We start from the raw sequence: 19,977 nt of genomic DNA, 5'->3' as shown, positions 1-19,977 counted from the left end.
TTTCAGGCTCTTCTTTCACACCTGCCCCTGCTATATCAGATATCCTGATGTGACAGGATGTTTAAAAAGCATATATAGGGTTAGACTTCAGTTTTATATTAACAGGAGCTCTCCTGTTATTCAATGGTGAATGAATGGTCCTCACTATGAGGACTTGATGTATTTATTGATGTATGTTACAGTAATGAAGGGTCTGTATTTCATCCCAGTTTTTGGGGTGAAATGTTGAGCAGGTGGGGACAGCTGTAGGTTACAAAGGTTTGAAGACTGAGCTAAAGAGTTTGTCTTCTCCTTGAAGGGCCCAGTTACCTTTAGCTAGTTTTTTGCTATGGCTGTGAAGAATGAATTAGACCTAAGCTCCTCTCAATAAAGGCTGTGACTTCCTGTACTGTGTCTTGCAATCCTTCTAGAGGTGGAGGGAATGTTGCCGTGAGCATTAGTAGACTGGAGAGAGGCATAGCCCACAACTGTTGCTTTAGTGCTTCATGCTCTTGTGTGAGGCAGTGCAGAAAGCCCACAGCAGAATTCACAGTGGAGATGTTTGCCATCTGTTCTGACCTTCTGCCTCCTTCCCTAAACCCGTTATCAGACGCTACTGTAGGTTCACTCACGATATTGCTTTGATGAAACTCTACACTTCTGCTGCTCCAGCTGTTGTGCGTGGGGGAATTATCTACAGTACTGTGAATGTGGTAACCTTCCATTAGTTTTAATACCATGTGTGGAAGAGAGTTTGGGTTGGTGCTGCACTGCTTCTCCAAGTTCAAAACATAAGGGCTGCTGAGGTAAAAGTAAAAAGTAAAAATGGGGTTTCTAAACACGGATGTCAGCTCTTCTATCTTTCCCACCCTCTTGTCCGCTCTGCTTTGTGTATGTTTCAGTTCATGGTGTGTCTGTTCTGCAGCGTGTTCACTTGAAAAATCTCTCAACATATATAAGGCTCGGTGTTAAAGAAAAGCTTTCTGTAGCACAGAGTTGTTCAAGTGCTTTCAAAGTTGCCCTCTGAATTTGCAGGTATCTGACCATGTACCCAGTTCATTTGTGGATTTCTTTTTGTTTTGTTTCCCTTTCCCCCTCTTTCTGCCACAGCTCAGCGAGCGGGCCCGGGAGAGGAAGGTTCCTGTCACAAGGATCGGACGGCTCGCCAACTTTGGAGGTCAGTTTGCACACACCCACATTTTCGAAGTCGCTTGCAGCGAATATGCTTGCATGTACTGATTAATGGCTGGCTATGACAGTGCTCCTGCTGAAGCGTTAGTTGGTTCTATTTTCCAGTTAAGCTTGCTAATAGGACAGTGCTTTCCCAAAAGCAGCTGGTTAGTTCAGAGCTTGATTTGGGCTTTTTCATTACGTTATGGATCTTGGCCTTTAGTCAGAATGATGTTATGCTTTGTATCATGTCTTTTGTAACTCTTATCATATCTAACTGCTGCTGTGATAGTATGGTAAAGAAAAAAGCTCCCCACCCAAACAGATCTTTCGGATGCATTCAGAAAGCTACCTATAAACAAGAACTATGGAGCTGGCATGGCTTTTCATTTGTCTTAGGATGGCAGGCTGATATATTCCTGGAGCTTAGTTTTTGTATACCTGTTCTGAAATGAAAAAAAAAAAGTCACTCAAGTGGGGGGCAGATGATTTGGCAGTGCATAGTAGAACTGCACATCTTCATGGTAACATATACTGGGCTGAGCTGTTTTAATGAGGGGGGAGGGTGAGGTGCAGGTTGTTCTTCAGTCTCTGCAAATACCCTGGTCCTGCATTTGTGTTTTCACTTCACTGAAGAAACTCTTCTAGCCATTACAGTATGCTGTTACTGTCAAGCACAGACAGCTGGAGCAGCTGTTACTTAAAATAACTTTTTCCCAAACTTATCCTTGCTACTTCTCTGAACAGTGCTTAAATATAAAACATATCCTTTGGAATTCACTTTTAAGGGTGGGGAGAATAATAGTCAAAGTTTGATTTACTTGGCCATTGCTTATAAACCATTTTCTCCCAGAAAGGATGTGGTGTCTAAGCTTATAAGATGAAGCTCACTGAAACCTATGTGAATTTTATTTGCAGAATGGGGCTTACAGTGTTAAAAAGCAGCCAAATATCTTCAGTAATATTAACAGATGGCGCTTATCTAATGACTTATAGCCAAAGCCGTCAAAGGACGTAACATCTTCCTGAGAAGAAGGGAACTATCACAGTATTGGAGGTGGAAAAGATGATCACAGCTAGCCTTACTTGGCTAATCATTAGATGAGTTGTCTCTCTGTTGTGTGTGTGTGTGTTTTTTCTTTTGTTTTCCTTTTTTTTTTTTTTTTTGATACTGTATTGTCTTGAGATGATAGTAGCCCATGTAGGTTGCGAACAGTCTCCAGTCTCTCCCAAGTAGCTTGTTAGGCCCTTGTGGCTCTTGTGATGCTCTTGCACATGTGCTTCTGTATCAAATTTTGTGGAAAGTAGACATCCTTGTGTTATGGATCCCAGAAGACAGAGAAACAGCTCATTGAATGTAATTCAGATCAACGATTACATAAAAAAACAATTATTCTTCCTCTGTATGTCTCTTTGTCAGAGTAATATGCATGCTAGGAGGGTTAGGGGCAGGGACTGATTCCATGCAGTGCAGGAATAAACAGCAAGTGAGTTTTTTTGATAAGGTTTTAATGCTGGTCAGATATCCTTAACCCTGTAGTTCATTGCAGGTGCTCTGGCTTCTCAGCATGCTTAGTATTCCATAAAAAGAAGCAGGACTCATGATTTGCTTTTTGGAGTAACAAGGCATCACTTTAAAACTCACTTGACTTCTTGCTTTGTAAGCTCTAGGAGCATACAGGTCTCCACTTAATCTAGCCTTGATTTTTGTGGGAAGTGTCAGAGCGCTTGTAGCTGTCATCATCCGAATTTATCTGTGGCTGCTTGCTGACAGCTGGTGGATGTAAAGTGGCAGATGACCAAATTTTCCAGTTCCAGTGCTGTCACTGTACACTCCAGCTCTTGGCACTCAAGGTTGTTACATGAGGAAAGGCTGACTCATGCTTCAAGGGGAAATATAACTACCTACCTGTCTTTCCTAACCTCAGGTTAAAAAACACCACCACCTACCCCCCCCGCCCCCAACAAACCAAAACCATGAAGGGAGAGTAAGAAAAAAAGATTGTTTATAAGCAGCATCCCCAGTCATAGCCCTTTTCCTCTAGTTGTCCATTTTATATGACTGAAATTGCTGGCAAGACAGAGCTCTTGCTTTCAGACTGCTTTTGGGGGGACACCATGTTGCAAAAATGGGGTTCAGATTCTCCAGCTCCTGCAATCTCTTGTGAGCATTAATTGCTTATCTTTCCTTCTGAATTTTTCCTTGCAACAGCAAGGAGAAATAGTACTGTCAGTACACTGGCTGCAAACACAGATGTGGCCTATAGGTAGGTTTTTCCAGTTTAAGAAATCCTTTAGTAATATTTTGGTAAGCTGTGTAGTGCTTGAAGAAGGCTTCTGAGGGTGTGGTGTCTGAAGTAGCACGGGCTGCCTGTAAGGAACACTTCTTAATGGGCAGATCTCGATCCAGACTGGTATGAGCCTCTAGAACTGCATGGAAGGAGGGACTCCATTAATAGCGAGGAGCAGCTGTTGCTTGCTATTTGCTCCAAGTTTAGAGTTTTTTTTTTCCTGACCTGCACATGGCCTTGAGAGAGCCAGTGCAATTGTGAAACCCCGTCAGCTAATTCTAGGGTGGCTTTTACTGACTGGCTCTTATCTGATGAGAACTGTTATTTTCAACTTGCATCTTTATGAAGCATTTTAAATGCTTAAACCAGGAAACAGTAGCTGATGGTAAGAGCTGTGGTGTACTGGTCACTTTTACGTGTTTTTGATTCCTCTGAAGTTGTTGGTGAGTGGCTTATGGTTGACTACTTTTTTCCTCTTAGATTGTGAGCAGGGGAAGGTAGTACTTGTGTGTTTCTCCTAGCGACTTACTGTCCTCACTATCAGTCCTTTCTGGGTATTGTTCTCAGGAGTGATGCAAGAGGTAACGTACAATTTTTAAAAATATCTGCAAGTTGAAGAGTGAGGCTGATTAAGGGAGTTTCATGAGGCACAGGAGGCAGTTTCCAACTGAGATGAGAACTGATTTTTGCTTTCCTAAGATCCAGCCCAACTTAATGTATTTTTTTTTAAGGGGAGGCAAGATAAGCTTGAAGCAAACTAAGTGTTTCAAAGCTCAGTGGTAGGTGATTTGGAAGTTCCTTGTGCCTGCAGAGTGTGTTCTTTCATGCATTTTTCTCGTTTTGCCATTTCAGTACAAGTCAGAAACAAGATGTAGGATGGTTTAATGAGAGTCTCCAATTACGTTCTTGGTTTTTGGGAGCACCTGCTGCTGCTGAGGGATAATAGTTAACAGCTGGAAGGAGCCTTTTTGCAGGGGATGTCACTGTTAACCTATGGAATAGTAGTGTAGTGACCTAGCTCTGTCTTTCCTTCCTAGGATGTTCAAATGATTAGAATTAAACAGGGGATAGCAGGCTTGGGGGCTTCCTGCTCTACCAGCTGCCTTTTTGCATTTCCTTGAAAATAATGAACGGCAGGAGACTGCTCCATATCTGTGAGGGAGTATAGCTTACAACAAGTAAGCTTTTTTGTGCGCGATTTGTTTCTTGTGTGCTTTGGGGTGCTATCTTCATTTAAAGACCCCAGGAAATAATTGTGAGAAATATAATGATTGAGGTGGATTCTGCCACCTCTGCACCAGTCAAACTAGCATTTGACTCTGAGTTTTCTTAGTGGGATAAAACTCGCTTTTTCTTTATTTTCTTATTAGACAAACATACTCTTAGGCTTGGAGAAGATGGAAAGATGTTGAGTAGGTGAAAAGCAGAGTTTACGTAACTATTCCTGGGGTTCATATAGCTGAATTTCCATCCTAGTGGCATGATCCTGTTCACATGTGAATCATTCTGCCTGCTGTCTCTGCATGTTTTTTGTTGTTCCCCCCAATGTTACAGGGAATGTTGAACTCTCAGCTGTGGTGTCAGGACGCTCTAGTGAGTGATGGACAAACAAGTAATAGGAGGCAGAAATACTTGGACTGCAGAGTTTGCCTGGCTTCTCACCTCTTCTGGGAGGAAAGAACATTTTTGCTGGAAAGGTTGAAGACAATTTTCTCCAGTGCTTCTGTGTAATACTGAGCTCATGTTTCTCTGTAATCAGCACAAGATCCTCTACTGAACTTCTTTGCCCTTTAGATGTATTTTTTGTCTGCTTCTTGCAGCAGCTGGAGTGACTGCTGGTAGCTGTCTTTATAGTACTAAATATCATCCTTGATTTTTATTTGTGGGTGTTTTGGTTTCCGCCCCCCCCCCCCCGGATTGAAATTGGTAAAAGATTTTTCTGCAGCTTTTTGTTCCATGCTTGTTTTGTAGCCTGATGGGTCATTGGTTTTACCCATACAGTTCTTGATCTTTTCTTTATTTCCATTCTCTCTTCCTCACATAATTTGATTTCTCTAAGCAGTTTCTGTCTCCCTTAATAAAACTTACAAACCAGCAATATGATTATTTTAATGATACAATAAGATCCTTCTGTGATAAAGAAAATTCAGGAAGCTTGCAGTGAAGTCTAGATCTAATGCGATTGTAGCAATTTTGAAAAGGAAAAAAAGCTAGCCTCTTGAGTATATACAGGACTGACAACTACAGGATTCAGGCAGTCAACGGGAGTGACAGGTGAGTATGGCTTTCTTCTGTTGAGCATTTAATGCTCAAAAAGCTAGTGGAAACCGATGAACGACTGTCTGCAGCTTGCAAAGTGTTCTGTGTGGTGCTTGCAGTGTTTGACGTGACCAAAACCAGGGTGCAGGCTGCTCCAGGGGAGAGTGTCGCCCACCCCTGAACTTGGCAGGCTGAGCAGAGTGATAACAGCCCATTCAGTCTCCTGTTTGTTTTGTTGTGTCAGTTGCTGAGCAAGAGGATTCTTCCTGAACAAAACTGATTCCAGATCATCTCTTGATGGGCTTGGTTTGAAGTGTAACAGGTGCTGGAGATGCCTGGAAAATGTCTGAACAGGCACTCTGCTGGTATAAAAACAAATGACATTTCCCAGGAGTGTGACTTTCTAGAGGTGCTCAGGGATATGTTGTTTTCCAAGGTGCTAAACCATGGCTATTCAGTGATGCTGAAAATTGTCCCAAAATGATTAATCTTGGAGGAAATACTCATCTTGCAGACAGGGAAAATGAAGAGCATCAGGAGTGACTTGTGCAAGGTCAGTAGACTAGTGGCCCAGACGAGGAGAATGCTTTTCTACAGCCATGCAGGTTCTTTGGATGGATGACCTGTTCCTGGTAACAGGTGGATGGCTGGCAGCCTGTGGTGAGTTGACCTTGGCTGGCAGCTAAGCCCCATGGCAGCCGCTCACTCATTTCCTCCCACAGCAGGATGGAATAGGAAGAGCAAAAATAAGAAAACTTGGGAGTTGAGATGAAGACAGTTTAATAGGTGAAGCAAAGTTCCATGTGCAAGCAAAGCAGCAAGAGGAATTCATTCGCTACTGCCTATCGTCAGGCATGTGTCCAGCCACTTGCGGGGAAGTTGGGCCTGAGCATCGTAGCAGTTACTTGTGAAGGAAAACACCATAGCCCCAGATGTTCCTCCACTTCACCTTCCCTTCTCCAAGCTTTTACTGCGGAGCATGATGCTGTATGGTATGGATATCCATCTGATTTGGGTCAGCTATCCTCGCTGCGTCCCCTCTCAGCCTCTTCCCCACCCTCAGCCTACTCATTGCAGGGGCAGAGGGTGGCGGGCGGGGAAGCCCTGATGCTGTGCAAACCCTGTCCAGCAACAGCTAAAACATTGGTGTGTTAACAACACTTGTAGTCACAAATCCAACACACAGCATGATACAGGCTGCTATGAAGAAAATTAACTCCTATCTCAGTCAGACCCAGCACGCAGCATTGTTTGTGTTCAAATAACACGTGCCTAGACCACAGCTGTTCATATGGGCGAGTGTGCAGAAGAGGCCTGGAAAACAAATGTGAGGGGCATTTCAGGAAATAAGTGGTGTGGCTCTGAACTCTCCTGTCTAGTACTTGCTCTCTGAACCCTAGAGCATTAGTATGGTTTGTAAGATGAGGAAAGGTGAAGTTTTCCACGCAACTTTTTTGTTGTGTGAGCTGTGTGTGCTCCAAATGCCACAGTGAATGAAGTTCAAGTTGGTAAAGGGGAAGAAGGTAATATGTTCCTGACATTTGGGGTCAGAGTGATCCCTAGCACTGGTGTTAGTGGCTGGAGTTAGAGCCATGAGAAATTTAGCCCATTATTTAATTCCCTGATTTCATAGTTCTTCTGATAATAACTTGATAAGAGCAAAGGAATAGTGTGAGCAACTGAGACTTCTGAAAAGTCAGAGTTTTTTCCAAGCCCTAGACATTCAAGGAAAGGGCCAAGTTTTGGCATTGTTTTGATGCGAAATAAAACTTCAAATTGTCACCTATTTTTTGTTGATAGAAGGTTACATATACAGCTGACTTCATCTCTGCAGGCTTGATTGCTAAGAAGCAGCAGATGCCCAAGATGCACACGATCCTGCACAGCCCCAAGAGTATTATCTGCCCTCCTGCTACCACATTTAGAGCAGGACTGCGTATGCCCTGAGATGTTTCCAGGTCGTTACTGAACATTTGAAGTAGGAATGCTGCATTGCATCTTCATGTATTGCCCTGTGCTAAATACCCTGCTGTGCACTGTGAGTAAACTGTGAAGGTGCTTGAGGCCTTTATAATTCAGATCTTTAAACCTTAGGGAGCTGTTTAACAGTGAACTTGTTTATGCCTGGCTTTAGTTTATTCAAAACCATTGTTGACTGATGATTGAAGTTCATTTTCGTGCAAGTTGGACAGAGTGGAGCAGTGAGCAAATTCTAAGAGGAGCTATTGTAACAGAAGCTCTTTTTCTAGCATAGTCTACAATATGGTTTAGTTCACATGCTCAACTGTGTGCGGCCATGAGAGGAGAGGCGCGACACACCCTTGTTTGGAGTCCGATCTTGCCTACACTGATGTAGAACACAAGCAGCTTTGGAGTGTGCTAGAACTTCTCCAGCTTTATTCCGGAAGGCAGGGTAGAATCTGGTTCCCAGTCTTTCATTTGCCTTTGAAGTGGGTTGTGTCTTAATGATAAAGAGAGATTAGAAACTTCAGATATGTTTTATTTTAGGTACAGGCAGTACGTCTCAGTAGTGAACATAGTTCCTTTAGGAGACGCAACATATTTAGTTTGGAACCAATCGCTGCCAGCCCAGTTCAACCTAGCTCTGATAATGACCAAGCTGATTTCTGATGGGGAGCATTGCTCTGGAGGTGGTGACAGTGGGATCAAGGCCAACAGAAGTGCTCTGTGAGTGGTGTTCATTCTAGAAAAAGTCATTTTGTGGATGAGATATGTCTTCATTGGCTTCCTGTCTGACTCTTGGTACTTCTTGCTCCAAGTTACTGTCTTGCCTGTGGGATCTGTTTGGAGATGACTGTGTATCAGTGTTTGAATAGATATGCTCTGTTAGAAAAATCTGTTTGCTTCTTTCCTGTGGAGTCTAGGGATATTTTTCTCATTTTGTTCAGGTAATAAAATCTCAGGATTCCTGGTGCAAAAGACATGCTCGGTTGCCATGTGTGACTTGGCACTATTGAAGGGTCTCCACAAGTTAGCTAGCAACAGCAGACTTCCTTAGGCTTAAATTCGGTGTTTCAGTGCCGTGTCTCCACAGGAAAACTTGCAGAAAATACAGAAAACTTACCATACACCACCACCCCCCAAATTATTTCAGTTTCTTCTTTAAGTCTTATAATGTGAAAATCATGGCATCCTGTGAAAGCTATTTTTTTCCTGAATATAGATTTCTGTATTACGCTATATTCTCTTAAACATTGATATGCAATGGAGAACAAAAGGTTGTCTGACAGTTAAATGGCATGGGAGTGGCCCTGGAAGCAGTTGTCACGGAGACCTTGTGATGCCACTGATGCCTCCTGTGCCCTATGCTTCACTGTATGCTGGATTCTTTGATCCAGTGCATGTAGTCTGCAAGATTGCAAGATGGAGCTGTTCCTGAAGCAGACATACTGTGCAAGTTTGAAATTTTATTGGTAGAAGTGTGGGGTTGTAATTACCTGATGGGAGAGAGTAAAAACTCACTGTGCAAGATGAGGTTCAACTTGTTTGTGCCCAGGGTTCCTCACTTGAGACTACAAAACATGTGTGCGCATTTCCTCCTGCATGCATGCACAAAATGCCATGTGCTAGTCAGCTGTGCTTCCTTCATTCTACTCTGTCCCCTGGTTGATGTACCTGGGAAGTTGTCCTGTAGTGCCTCAAGGAGGGTTTGGGGTGCTTGGAAAACATGCACACCCAGTACTGCTAGCAGTGTGGGAGTAAGGCATGGCGGGATGCACCATTGCTGAGGAGATGTGAAGAAGCACCAGCTATTCCAGTTGCCCATGTCATTTATTATCCAGAAAAACAAATATTTGGAACTTGGGAAAGCAGTGAGACCTTTGGGAGTATGGATTACTGCACAATTGGATCTGTGTCTCATTTAATCTTCGGTGGCTTTGGTCAGGTTAGTGGAGGCAGATAACGCTTCTTTTGTAGTCCAGCTTAATCTGTGGCTGTGAGACAACGCCCTAGAATTTACTGCTTGCAGGGGCGATAGCGCACGTGGAGTGCTGGTGTTTGGTCTCATGGTCTTAGTGTTGCTGTGTGGACTCACTCCCCAGCACGACTCCTTGGAATAGCAGGTTACAACACTGCTTGAATAAGGTGGGCCTTGGGGAAAACATGTTTCTGTTTGTCATAGTCAACGAGCATGTGGAAGTCAAAGACAGCTAATGAGCACAAATAAACCTGAATGCTTAGACAGTAAGGTCACTGAGCCTTAAACTCTACTGGTAGTGGCTTCATCTAACTACAGTTTTGCTTTCCCCTACTGCAGTGGCATAGTGGGGGGTGAGGGGTTTCTGTTCTTTCCTGAGGGCTGTACTTTGAGAACTGTGTGTGAGATTTTTTTTCCTTTCCTTCTTCTAAACTCCACGATGTGAGTCTACAGCAGGACCCCAGCCAGAGCACAGAGTGCTTCAGTAGCACTTTTTGATGTGCTGTATAAAAGCTGGACATCCCAGACTGGCCTAGCCCATGACACCTGGCTGGCATGCTGGGCTGGGCTGAAGAGAAAAGTTCAGGAGAAAACTGTTGCATGTCAAACTTGAAGATTACTCCATTGTAAAAGCCAGGATGCTCTAATCAAGCTGTTTTGCAGCTGTATATTTGACCATGTGGCTTAAGGTTATTTACAAAAAATGCCTCTGTATGTGGATTACAATTTTTCATTCTGACCTGGGTCTCTTTCTTCTTGCTTTAAAGGACTAGCTGTTGGTCTTGGTATTGGGGCATTGGCAGAGGTTGCAAAGAAGAGCCTTAGACCTGAAGAACGCAATGGTAAGCCCTTTCTACATCCTCATTCTGTTTCTCTCTCTCTTTTTTTTTTTTTTTTCCCCCCCTCTTTTTTTCCCCAGGCACAGTTTACCTGCGTTTGCAAGACTTTATTCTTTTGAGAGCTGGGACAGTGAGGCAGTCAGAATAACAGGGGGATGTGTGTAGTTCTTTTCTCTATAACATAATACGTCTCCACCTCCAGACTCTGCTCCCATCCAAGTATACTACAGCCTCACTACGTAGAGGTATATGCGAGAGAATGAGTTTATGCCAGCACAACTCGTACAGCTTACTTTCCCACAGCCACCCTGGGTTTGAATACTATCCTTGTGCCCGTTCTCAGATTGTCTTGGCCTAACATTTTTTTTTTAAACTGTTCAGTGAAACTATGTAGTTCTATCAGTACAGAAACTGTAGATGAGCCTGTATGTCTGAAAACTTTGTTAGTGGTTACATTCTGTTTGAAATTTGAGGATGTTCTGTAACTTGTACATGTTAAATAGCAATTATCTACTTCCAGTATCTATATTTTGCCTTCTTCTAAAGGATTCTCATAATAAGTCAAAAGGCTGTGCTGTGCAAATTGACCTGGTCCTGTTTTCTTCCCAGGTTGTTTGAAGTTGGAGGTAAAATATTGCTAAGTTATACATGGCCATGTCACGGTGGCTTTCTTCTAAGCTTATGTGTTGGTAGAATATGGTAGTAATAAGTGGCTGTGCCTGGGTGAATGTTTTGGGGCATAGAAAGTACTTGCAGCTAGAAGTAAAAATGAAGTAAAATCATTCCTGGTTCAGAAGCATTGCTTTGAGATAATGACAACTGCTGAGTCCTTGTAATTTTACTCTGTGGCCAGCAGTGTTCTACTACAAGGCCAGTTTGTGTCTTCCCCCAGTCTTCTCTGGGGGTGTGGAAGGACGGAGACTGAAATAATGTGAACCTCTATTCCAGGAGGTATGGGAGTGGCTGAAGATTTGACGAAATTTGGAGCATGGGAGAACCCTAAAAAGTCCAACCAACCGACCCCCAACCAAAAAAATAGCACCCCAGCAGATGAAGCATCCCCTGTGGTGGGGAGACAGGGGTTGTGTGCCACCCAGGACACTACTTGTTACACTTGTGTCTTTGTATTCTCTCTACAACTCAGTAATGCAGAACATCCCAGCAGACAAAAAGGATCCTTGGCAAAAGAGTAGTTGTTTCTCTCCATGAGCTGAGGTGCTTGAGGATGGGTGGGTTTCTTTGCTTTGATTTAAAAGCATGCATTCAGGCAAACATGCCCCATCCTATAGAGAATCCTTGAAGGCTTTTGCATTCAGTGCTTGTAATGTTTGACAGGTTGTTCATAACCGTTGGAAGCTGATGATTTGCTTTGCTTTTAACAGAGGAGGAATTGCACAACTGTTGGTATTTATCTGCTTGCCAGATTATTTCGTACTTAGGCACACCCCAAAGCGAAAACATGAGCTTGCAGAGCTATGAAATGTGAGGGAATAACATGAGCTTTGTTTCTCTTCTGTACAGCATGAACAAGGATTATTTTCTTTAGAAAATGTGTTGCCACAGACACTTCTTCCTTGCAATAAAGCAATTGCACCTTTAGACTTTTTTCTTCTTGATAAGGAAACTATTATTTTCCTCATGTAACTATAACTTGGTGCCAGAAGCCTGCTCTACAGTTTGAGTCATGCTTTGGGAAGAGTAATTTTCTTGAACAAACCTTTATTAAAGAATAAGGCAATGAGAACTGCTGACTTCGATGCTAGGCAAGGGAATTAGAAAATGACCTGGCCTTTATTTTCAGCTGTCTTGCTTTTGTTCTTGCTTTCCCTCTTGCTGTTGTGTCTGCTTAGATAATAGCTTGGAGCAGTGGTGATGCTGTAAAGGAGAAGGGTAGTGGAACTGAGACTGGGCCAAGAACAGCAAGTATTGAGGTGAGGCAGATGTAAAAGACTCTTTCAGCCTTCATACTGTCTTGGAGCTTCTCATACAGGAGAGAAATGTGTCTCTGGGCACAGGAAAGTCTCTGGGTGACTCAGCTACAGCCTCTAGCTAGCGTCCTTGGATGTGTTTGCCAGGGGATTTTACAGTGGTGGGTAAGGCTCCATGGATGAGAACTCCCTCCATGGGTTCTGCTCCCACAGAAATGCATGGCAGAGGACATGTGCACGATTTTGAGTCCAAGATCCTGTTTTCTTAATGTTCTTCTGGCAGTACCAGCCTTAGCTGTTCTTGGGGGAATCTCTCGACATAGGTACCTCTACATTTCTTTAAAAATACCTCTGCACCCCTTTCATGATTTGAGCTTGAGGCATTTGTCTACAAGTTTTCTGGCTGCCAGCACAATAAGCTTGGGCTAAGGCTTCTCTCCGAGAATGACATATCGTCCTGTTCTCTGGAAGCTGGTAGGGGATGTCTTTTTCTCTCCCCACTGCTGCAATATTAATAGTAACTTCTTGGCACTTCAGACTTAAACAAGTGGGATGTGTATATGCCCAAAGGCATGCCTAGCAATTTCACACTCTCACTGGCATCCAGGAGTGACGAGAAAGAGCTTTTCTTGGTTACACTCCTCTTGTCCAGTCAGTACAAATGAAAGTGTCTTCACACATTTAAAATTGACCTAGAAACACTGGCCCTTCAGTCACAAAACCGCAAGCCAGGGACTCCTGAGCCTACAGGTGATCCTAGTAGCATGGCTTGTACTTCTTTCCATTGCTGTTATCAAATGGAGGGACCACAAATGCCTACTCTCCTGTACGTTCTCTAGCAACTGTGCTAGTGCTGATCTGTCTTTTCCTGCTCAATTTCCCTATCGTTGTTTAGTAGCCACAGGGCCCTTCTCTCTTTGCCTCGGATTGTCTCCGTTTCCATAAACAATTTACTTCTTAAGGGATTGTCCTGGAATAAGTCTGATGCAAGAGTTTGAATTTCTCCCTTCTCTATCCAAGCCTGATGTCTTGGATGTAAATTCCTTCCACTTCCAAATTCCTGTGAGTAGGTACAGTTTTGGGTGGTGTGGGTTTTTTTTGTTTTGTTTGGTTTTTTGTTTGTTTTTTTTTTTGTTAAGGGCTTGAGGGCCTAATGCTATCCTCTAAGTTCTTTAATAAGTGGTTTGGCTCATCTTTTTTTTTAAGAGGATGGCTGTACTTGATTTTGAGTGGGAATTTTCTTGGTAGGCTGATGTAGCTAATTAAAAATAACCTCAGTCACTGGTGACCTTGATGGCAGTCTCAGTATTTAGAGCGTGTGTCTAAAGTGCAAGGCTGCCACAGAGTGGGATTGGGAGGGTAGAATAAATTTCCAGGAATAAAAATGAAAGAGTGCCCAGATAAATAGCTGCCATTACTAGTACAGAGACTCTGGGTTCAAGGTCAACTTTGTAACTTATTAATGACCTGTACCAGGCTGTTCTACTAGGCACTGTGCAAATGCCAGGTTGGGGCAGAGCCCCGAAGGGCTGGCAGCTGGCCTATGTTTGAATGTAGAGTTGTTTTCTTATGAAAAGGAATAATGCAGTCTCCTTGAGTTCTCAGTCGTAAGTGCTTAGGCTATGTTCTGGACTCTTCCATTGCCCTGAAGTTCGTGTGGCAGATGGTCCTAAAAACAAATACATGCAAAGTCCAGTGGTTAGGTCTCCATTTGACAGTAGCAAAGGAGGTGGAAAAGCAGTGATACAGCTGTGAGATGCACACAGATTTGGAAGGGTACATGCCGATTGTGGATTTGGAAAGGGCTCCTGAGGGCATCTGTCGTGGAAGAGCTGACAGGCTCCAGGCACCATGGCTGCAGGATCCTTCATTTCTGAAGTCTCCTTGTTGCCATAGCTTGTTTAGATGTGACTTTTTTGCCTTTTTTCTTTCCCTGATGAAGTAGGTAAAAAAAATCCCAACTTTGTGATCTTAAGATGGGGAGGAAATCGTTTCTAGCATCCAGAGGTACCTGCAGTCTTTCAGAAAAACATTAACTTACTGAAAATTGGCGTATTTCTTCATGAACTTGTGCTGGGTTTTATCCCTACTTCCTTTCCACCTAGCCTTGGAAGCCTATGTCCATTTTTTCCTGTGTTGTTGTGTTTTTTTTTTTTTTCTTTCCTCTTCACTTGCCATTTATATAATGCTGCTTTTGACTCTTGCTTTCAAGTCACCTTCTTGTGTATGCCCACTTTTAGCAAAGTACATAAACAAGCAACAGCTGATCATGTGCTGCTGGGCTGCCTGGTGATCAGATAGTGCCTCTCTGGGCTTGACTTCAATGAGAAGCACACCAGGAGAAGAGGATTGTGAGTGCCTGTGTTTGGCTCTTTCTCTGATAAGACTCTTTTAAAGTTGTCAGGGTCCATTGACCTCTGGAGGTGACTTTAGTCATTAACTAACTTTATCTTGCTGCAGACACAAAGGAGGATGTTTGTATGTGCAGGTGGTGTGAAGGAAGGTAAGGGTTTGACTCGGTAGTTTCCCTAGTTCCTGTGTGTCTGTATGTCAGAGCTCATACAAGGGTTCATTTGCTTCATCATTGCTGGCTGACTGGTGCCCTGATGGGACAGTTGAGAGCTGGAGCTCTGTTAGGTGGCTCCAAGCACGCCACTCTCCAGAGCCAGCTTGTCAAGTGGGCAAAGCCACATCCTTCTGCCCTGGGCAGTTCGACTTATTCAGCCTCTCACACTCCATACACTCAAAGTCTGGAGCAGAATGTGCTCTGAGGATTGCTGTATGTGATGCAAACGGTGACTTCTGGGCCCTTCCTGCTTTTCTGCATCTTGCTCTCAAGAGGGTAGTTGTCCTGTGTACTCCCTCCTGATGTTTTTATTCCTCTTTCCTTTTCATGTACACTATTTACTTGGGACAGGGATTTGGACAGATAGATGATGTCCCACATGCAGTGCCATCTTGCTGCTCTTCCACAAAACAGGTAAAGGAAAGGAAGGGCTGAAGGACAGGGAAAGTGGGTGGTCTGCATCCTCTGTGCATTGCCAGTGGAGAGTTCAGTGGCATCACTTCTCTAAGAGAAAGGTTTGTAAGCAAGCCAGCTGCTTGCTGGGGCTGATGGGTGTCTGTCACATCAGTAACATGCTTAGCACCTCAAGAAGGTTGTATCAAGCTGTGTGATCCACCAGAGTTTAGACAGCAGCTACTTCAGTCTGACTCTTCTTACCCCTGTCCCCTGCCTAGTCTGAGCTCCTGCTGTACACCTTCCTCAGAGCTAGCTGGAGATGGAGAGGATCTGTTGCTGCTGTAGGCACTACCTGACACATCACTCATTTCTGTCTGCCTAAGATATTCAGGGCTGCTGCAGCTGCCATGCCTTTTTGGGCCCTGCTTGTTGTATGTGTGGGTTTCAGCTGTTCTGTCCTTTGTACCTGTTCCTCTGAAGTGTTGGAAGGAAAAAAAGATGTAGCTCCAAGATCAGCGTACCAGCTGTGGGACCTGCAGCCTGGCTGTAAGACCTGACCTTACTCCTGCTTGGCTCTCCATCAGCAGGAGCTGAGCTGCAGTCCCAAGAGAAGTGGTTGGCGGGTGCCTGCCTGCCCCTTCTGTCCCTGCTCCTACTGGGCATCGCCTAGAGGAGGAGTTTTGCATTGCTTCTCCCAAAGGGACCACAAAATTGAGTCAGGGTGTCCTCCCTCCTCCTTCCCTCTCCCTTTATTTTTAAAAAAAAAAAGTGGAGGGGAAGTGCTTCTTATGCCACATATAAACCACATCGCATACTTGGGCCTGTGAATGCACTGGTATGTGAATGGCTGCAATGATTACTTAGTGAGCCTGTCAGACATCAGGCTTTACCCTTTCTCAGGTATGACAATGTGTGTATTGAGTATGTCTATTTGGGCCTTGTTCTGTGCAAGCTGATGCTTGCCTGACTGCTGATGGGAGTAAGGACAGAAGCTTTTGGCCTCTTCCCTGCACAGCCTCTATGCGCAGTCAGAACAAGTGACTAAGTACATTGAGAGGTTCTGTCTAAAAGCAATATCTTTCTCACTAGCAAGCTGCCCATAAAAATGCGGCGAGGAATGCCATGCACATGTGAGGATGTAAAAGGAAAAAAGGTTGGCAATGTTGACAACAGGAATTAATCTCCCTTCCAGGACAATTGTCCAAGAAGAGCATGGTATTGCAGATGAGAGCTCCTGCTGGACTTCTCCTGTGAGGACTATCTCCAGCCTCCTGGGATTTGACTAGCTTGATTAACCCCATCACAGATTTACAATCTGCTGCTTTTTCAAAGTGCTACATGCAGCCATGGGTTTTTGGGGTTACGGTGTTAGGAGGGTTTGTTTTGCTCGTGCATCAGGAGACAGTAAATTTCAGTTCGATTAGAAAAGAATGTTATTGTGGTCTTAGTGATGTGAAAGTTTCATCTGCTTTCTACAGATGCCTAGTGCACTCTCTGGATGTGCAATCGCACAGCAATATGTGTTTGTGTATGAATCTGTGTTTTGGGCAAGAATTACTGGGTATGAGAAAGGACATTTGGTGCTGGTATAAATCCCTCCTCACCCCTACTGCTTTTCTGAGGCTATGTCTGTGCTGCAGCCTATGGCATGGGACTTGGGGCACATTTGAATAGTGTTTTAGGGTGAGCTAGCTGGCACAGCAAGTTCAAACACCAACGTCTGCTCAGGATCCTGGACAGTTTGCATAGCCTCCATGGATGTCAGTGCTGCTGTGACTTGCTGCTGTTGGCCCTCATGCCGGCAATGTCAAAGTCAGTACAAGACACATCTGTCCAAGTGCAGTCCATGCCCCTGGGTCGCAGCAATGGCACTGGGTGTAGTCCTAGTTTGATTTCTCTGGGGAAGGGCAAATCTGCTGAATATGGACCAGTGCAATGGATTGAGCTCACTGAGGTAAGTGTGCTCTTCATCCATACACTTTCTCTCCTCAGGAAAGAAAGCAGTGATGGATTCCAGCCCGTTCCTGTCAGAGGCCAATGCAGAAAGAATCGTGAGAACCTTGTGCAAGGTCCGGGGAGCAGCACTGAAGCTGGGACAAATGTTAAGCATTCAGGGTAAGTGGTAGCATAGGTCCTCAGCTATCCTCTAGTAGTGCTGCCAGGTGGGTAATTGATTTCTTGTGAGCCGTGTGCAGTCAGTGTCAAGTGAATGTGGAGAGACTAGCCAAGTGGCTTTCTCATGTAAAAGAAGTGAAGGAGATATGTTTGATTCAGTTCCATCTAATCCCAGTATGAAATAACTAGACGTGTGCACTATACACCACCACGTTCCCAGTGCCCCTTTGTGTCAGGTATGCAAGTGAAACTGGTTGAAAATAAATCGATGCTTTCTGTGAATTTTAATGCCTGTGTTAAAAGCAATTGTTGAGAAGCAGAGCTATAGCGCACTCTGTACACAGGTGCTAGAAAGGAGGTGGACGATTACAAGAACATGATCCTGTTCTTTGTTCACCGAAAGTGGTCAAGGTTATATCCACAACCCTCTCCTGTTACAGCATGTTTATGGTTTACGTGCTTTGTTGGCATTGAAGCTTTGCTGGAAAGGCCAGTACAGCTGATAAGATTATCAGGTATAAAACACTTGTTTTCATCTTGAGGAGACTTCAAACTCATACTTAATCTATTGGGCTCTGAAGTCAGTGATCACAGGTGAAGGCATGAGTGACATCAGTGTCTGCACTGAACTGTTTGTTGCTCCTGGAAAATAGCAGGTGTGCTGAATTCAAACCTTATCTGGACCTGTCCACTTTGCCTTCCTGCCCAACTTGATAGGAAAGGAAAGAACCAGCCAAAAATAGCTGTTACACTTGTCTGGAAATACTTTTCAAGATGTCACTGATCCTGAGTCAGTGTCTGAGTGTTCGAAGTACACTGAGCTTGCTTAGCTTGTCCTTCTACTTGAATTTTCATAGGCGTTGACTGATGAGGCTGGATCTAGTATTATTGAATAACTTGGGCTATCCAATAAAGCAAGATCAACTCCCTGTTCCAGAGAGTCCTGATTGTGGCATTTCATTGTTCTTCGTTTGCTAATCACTCATTTTAGTGCGTGCCAAGCTGATGGCAACATTAAAAAAGCGAGGTGGGAGGCAGCAGCTGCTATGTCAAAGGCTGCCACCCATATGCTGTTCTCTCACCCTCTAGAAACTGCCAGGTGCCAATGACTGCTGGTTCACAGCAGAGATCCAGGAGGAATGCTTGTGTTCCTTGCCTTCCCTGGCCAGTGCCTCTGGTGTGTGGGATGAGTGAGTGAGGTCTAGAAATCAGCTCTGAAGTTAACTTGTCTACCATAGGTGGGGATTAATTTAAGATTCTTAAGACACATGGGTACATGGGTTGTACCTGATGTGTGCCCAGAGCCTGGTCATAGCTGCCCTGGGCTTGCATGTGAGTGAAGAGGGAATAGCTGTGAAAAGCCAGCTCTGAGGAGCAGAAATGCCCTGGGTTTTTGTCACTTGCCTGCTGTCTCCTAATGTTACTGAGCTCTGGCAGAAATGTCAAACACTTGCCAATTAACTTCACTTGGGTGTCAAGAGCATACAGGCCTTTAGCAACTGGAGTAGTGCTGCCCAGCCTCATTTGACCCTTGTGATGAGTGTGTGAAGTGCTGCAATGCCTGGGGAGAACATAGTCCCCTGGTAACCTTGCTGAGGGACAGCCATGGTGAAATAGGTTAGACACTTCCAACAGTGTGGAGCATCGGGTTCTTAGGCTGTTTGGGCAGGAGCACTTCACGCAGTTCCTACCACTATGTGGGCTTCTCTGGGGTCTGGTGAATTTGAATTGGCTTATTCTACTAATTGGGGGGTGTGCTAATTGAGCGCAGGGGCTCTGTGTTGCCTTGACCAGGTGCAGCTGAACACCTGTGCGCTAAACCACCCAGAAGTTAAAGTAGTGACCTTAGAAACCATGATGTCCGCTTCTGGGAATCAGTGGATTTGTTAGGTACCCACATCTCTGCAGGTTGTGCACAGAAAGGATGCTAAGGGCCCAAAATCGTCCTGTGTTCTGGTGTGTGTGCTCTGGAAGGTGTTGGAAAGGCAGCTGCATTTACCAGTTCAGTGTCCTGCCTTGACTCTTGCTTAGTGTTTCATTCTGGTAAGGCCTCATCAGTTTACCACAAAGACGTATAACCTTGTTAATCAGCATGTTGTAAGCCTTGTTCTGTGAGTTGCTTCCACTGCGTGACTGATTTTCAGTGTTGCTGCTGAGTTTCTGTACAGTCAATCTGGACTTGCCGGTTTCTTGGCTATTTAGCATTGCGCTAATGAACAAAGTAGTGGTGGTCATGCAACCCCAGGTAAGAATACCCTCTCAGACTAAAGGTTGAAATACTTTGTGAGTTTTTTGGATGTTGGCAATAAGCAAAATAATAGAAGTTGATCCTAAATTGCCTATGGGAGATCCTGATACCTTGACACAAATGGCTTCTAGGAGCAGGAGTCACTTTCAGTGAGGTCCATTCTCTTTCTTCACAGTCATCCTGGGAGGTGCAGGTTATCAGGTTACAGCATGATGGCTAATACTTTTGCATACCCCTGAGAGTGGT

The 19,977-nt window shown here is 44.2% G+C and overlaps 1 protein-coding gene across 3 annotated transcripts in view; it reads left to right on the top strand.

The window, feature by feature from the left end:
- The window catches only part of COQ8A (coenzyme Q8A), a 48,135-nt gene that overhangs the window by 15,813 nt on the left and 12,345 nt on the right, over positions 1-19,977 (top strand). For all 3 annotated transcript variants that reach the window (XM_075088718.1, XM_075088719.1, XM_075088720.1), the window contains exons 4-6: positions 1,090-1,156; positions 10,407-10,481; positions 17,361-17,483. In XM_075088718.1, coding sequence (XP_074944819.1) covers positions 1,090-1,156; positions 10,407-10,481; positions 17,361-17,483 — 265 coding nt within the window. The remainder of the gene's footprint in view (positions 1-1,089; positions 1,157-10,406; positions 10,482-17,360; positions 17,484-19,977) is intronic.

Source organism: Phalacrocorax aristotelis, chromosome 3 (genome assembly GCF_949628215.1).
Source record: "Phalacrocorax aristotelis chromosome 3, bGulAri2.1, whole genome shotgun sequence".
Lineage (NCBI taxonomy): Eukaryota > Metazoa > Chordata > Aves > Suliformes > Phalacrocoracidae > Phalacrocorax > Phalacrocorax aristotelis.
The sequence above is the reverse complement of the archived record's forward strand: the minus strand, read 5'-3'. Positions and strand labels throughout refer to the sequence as shown.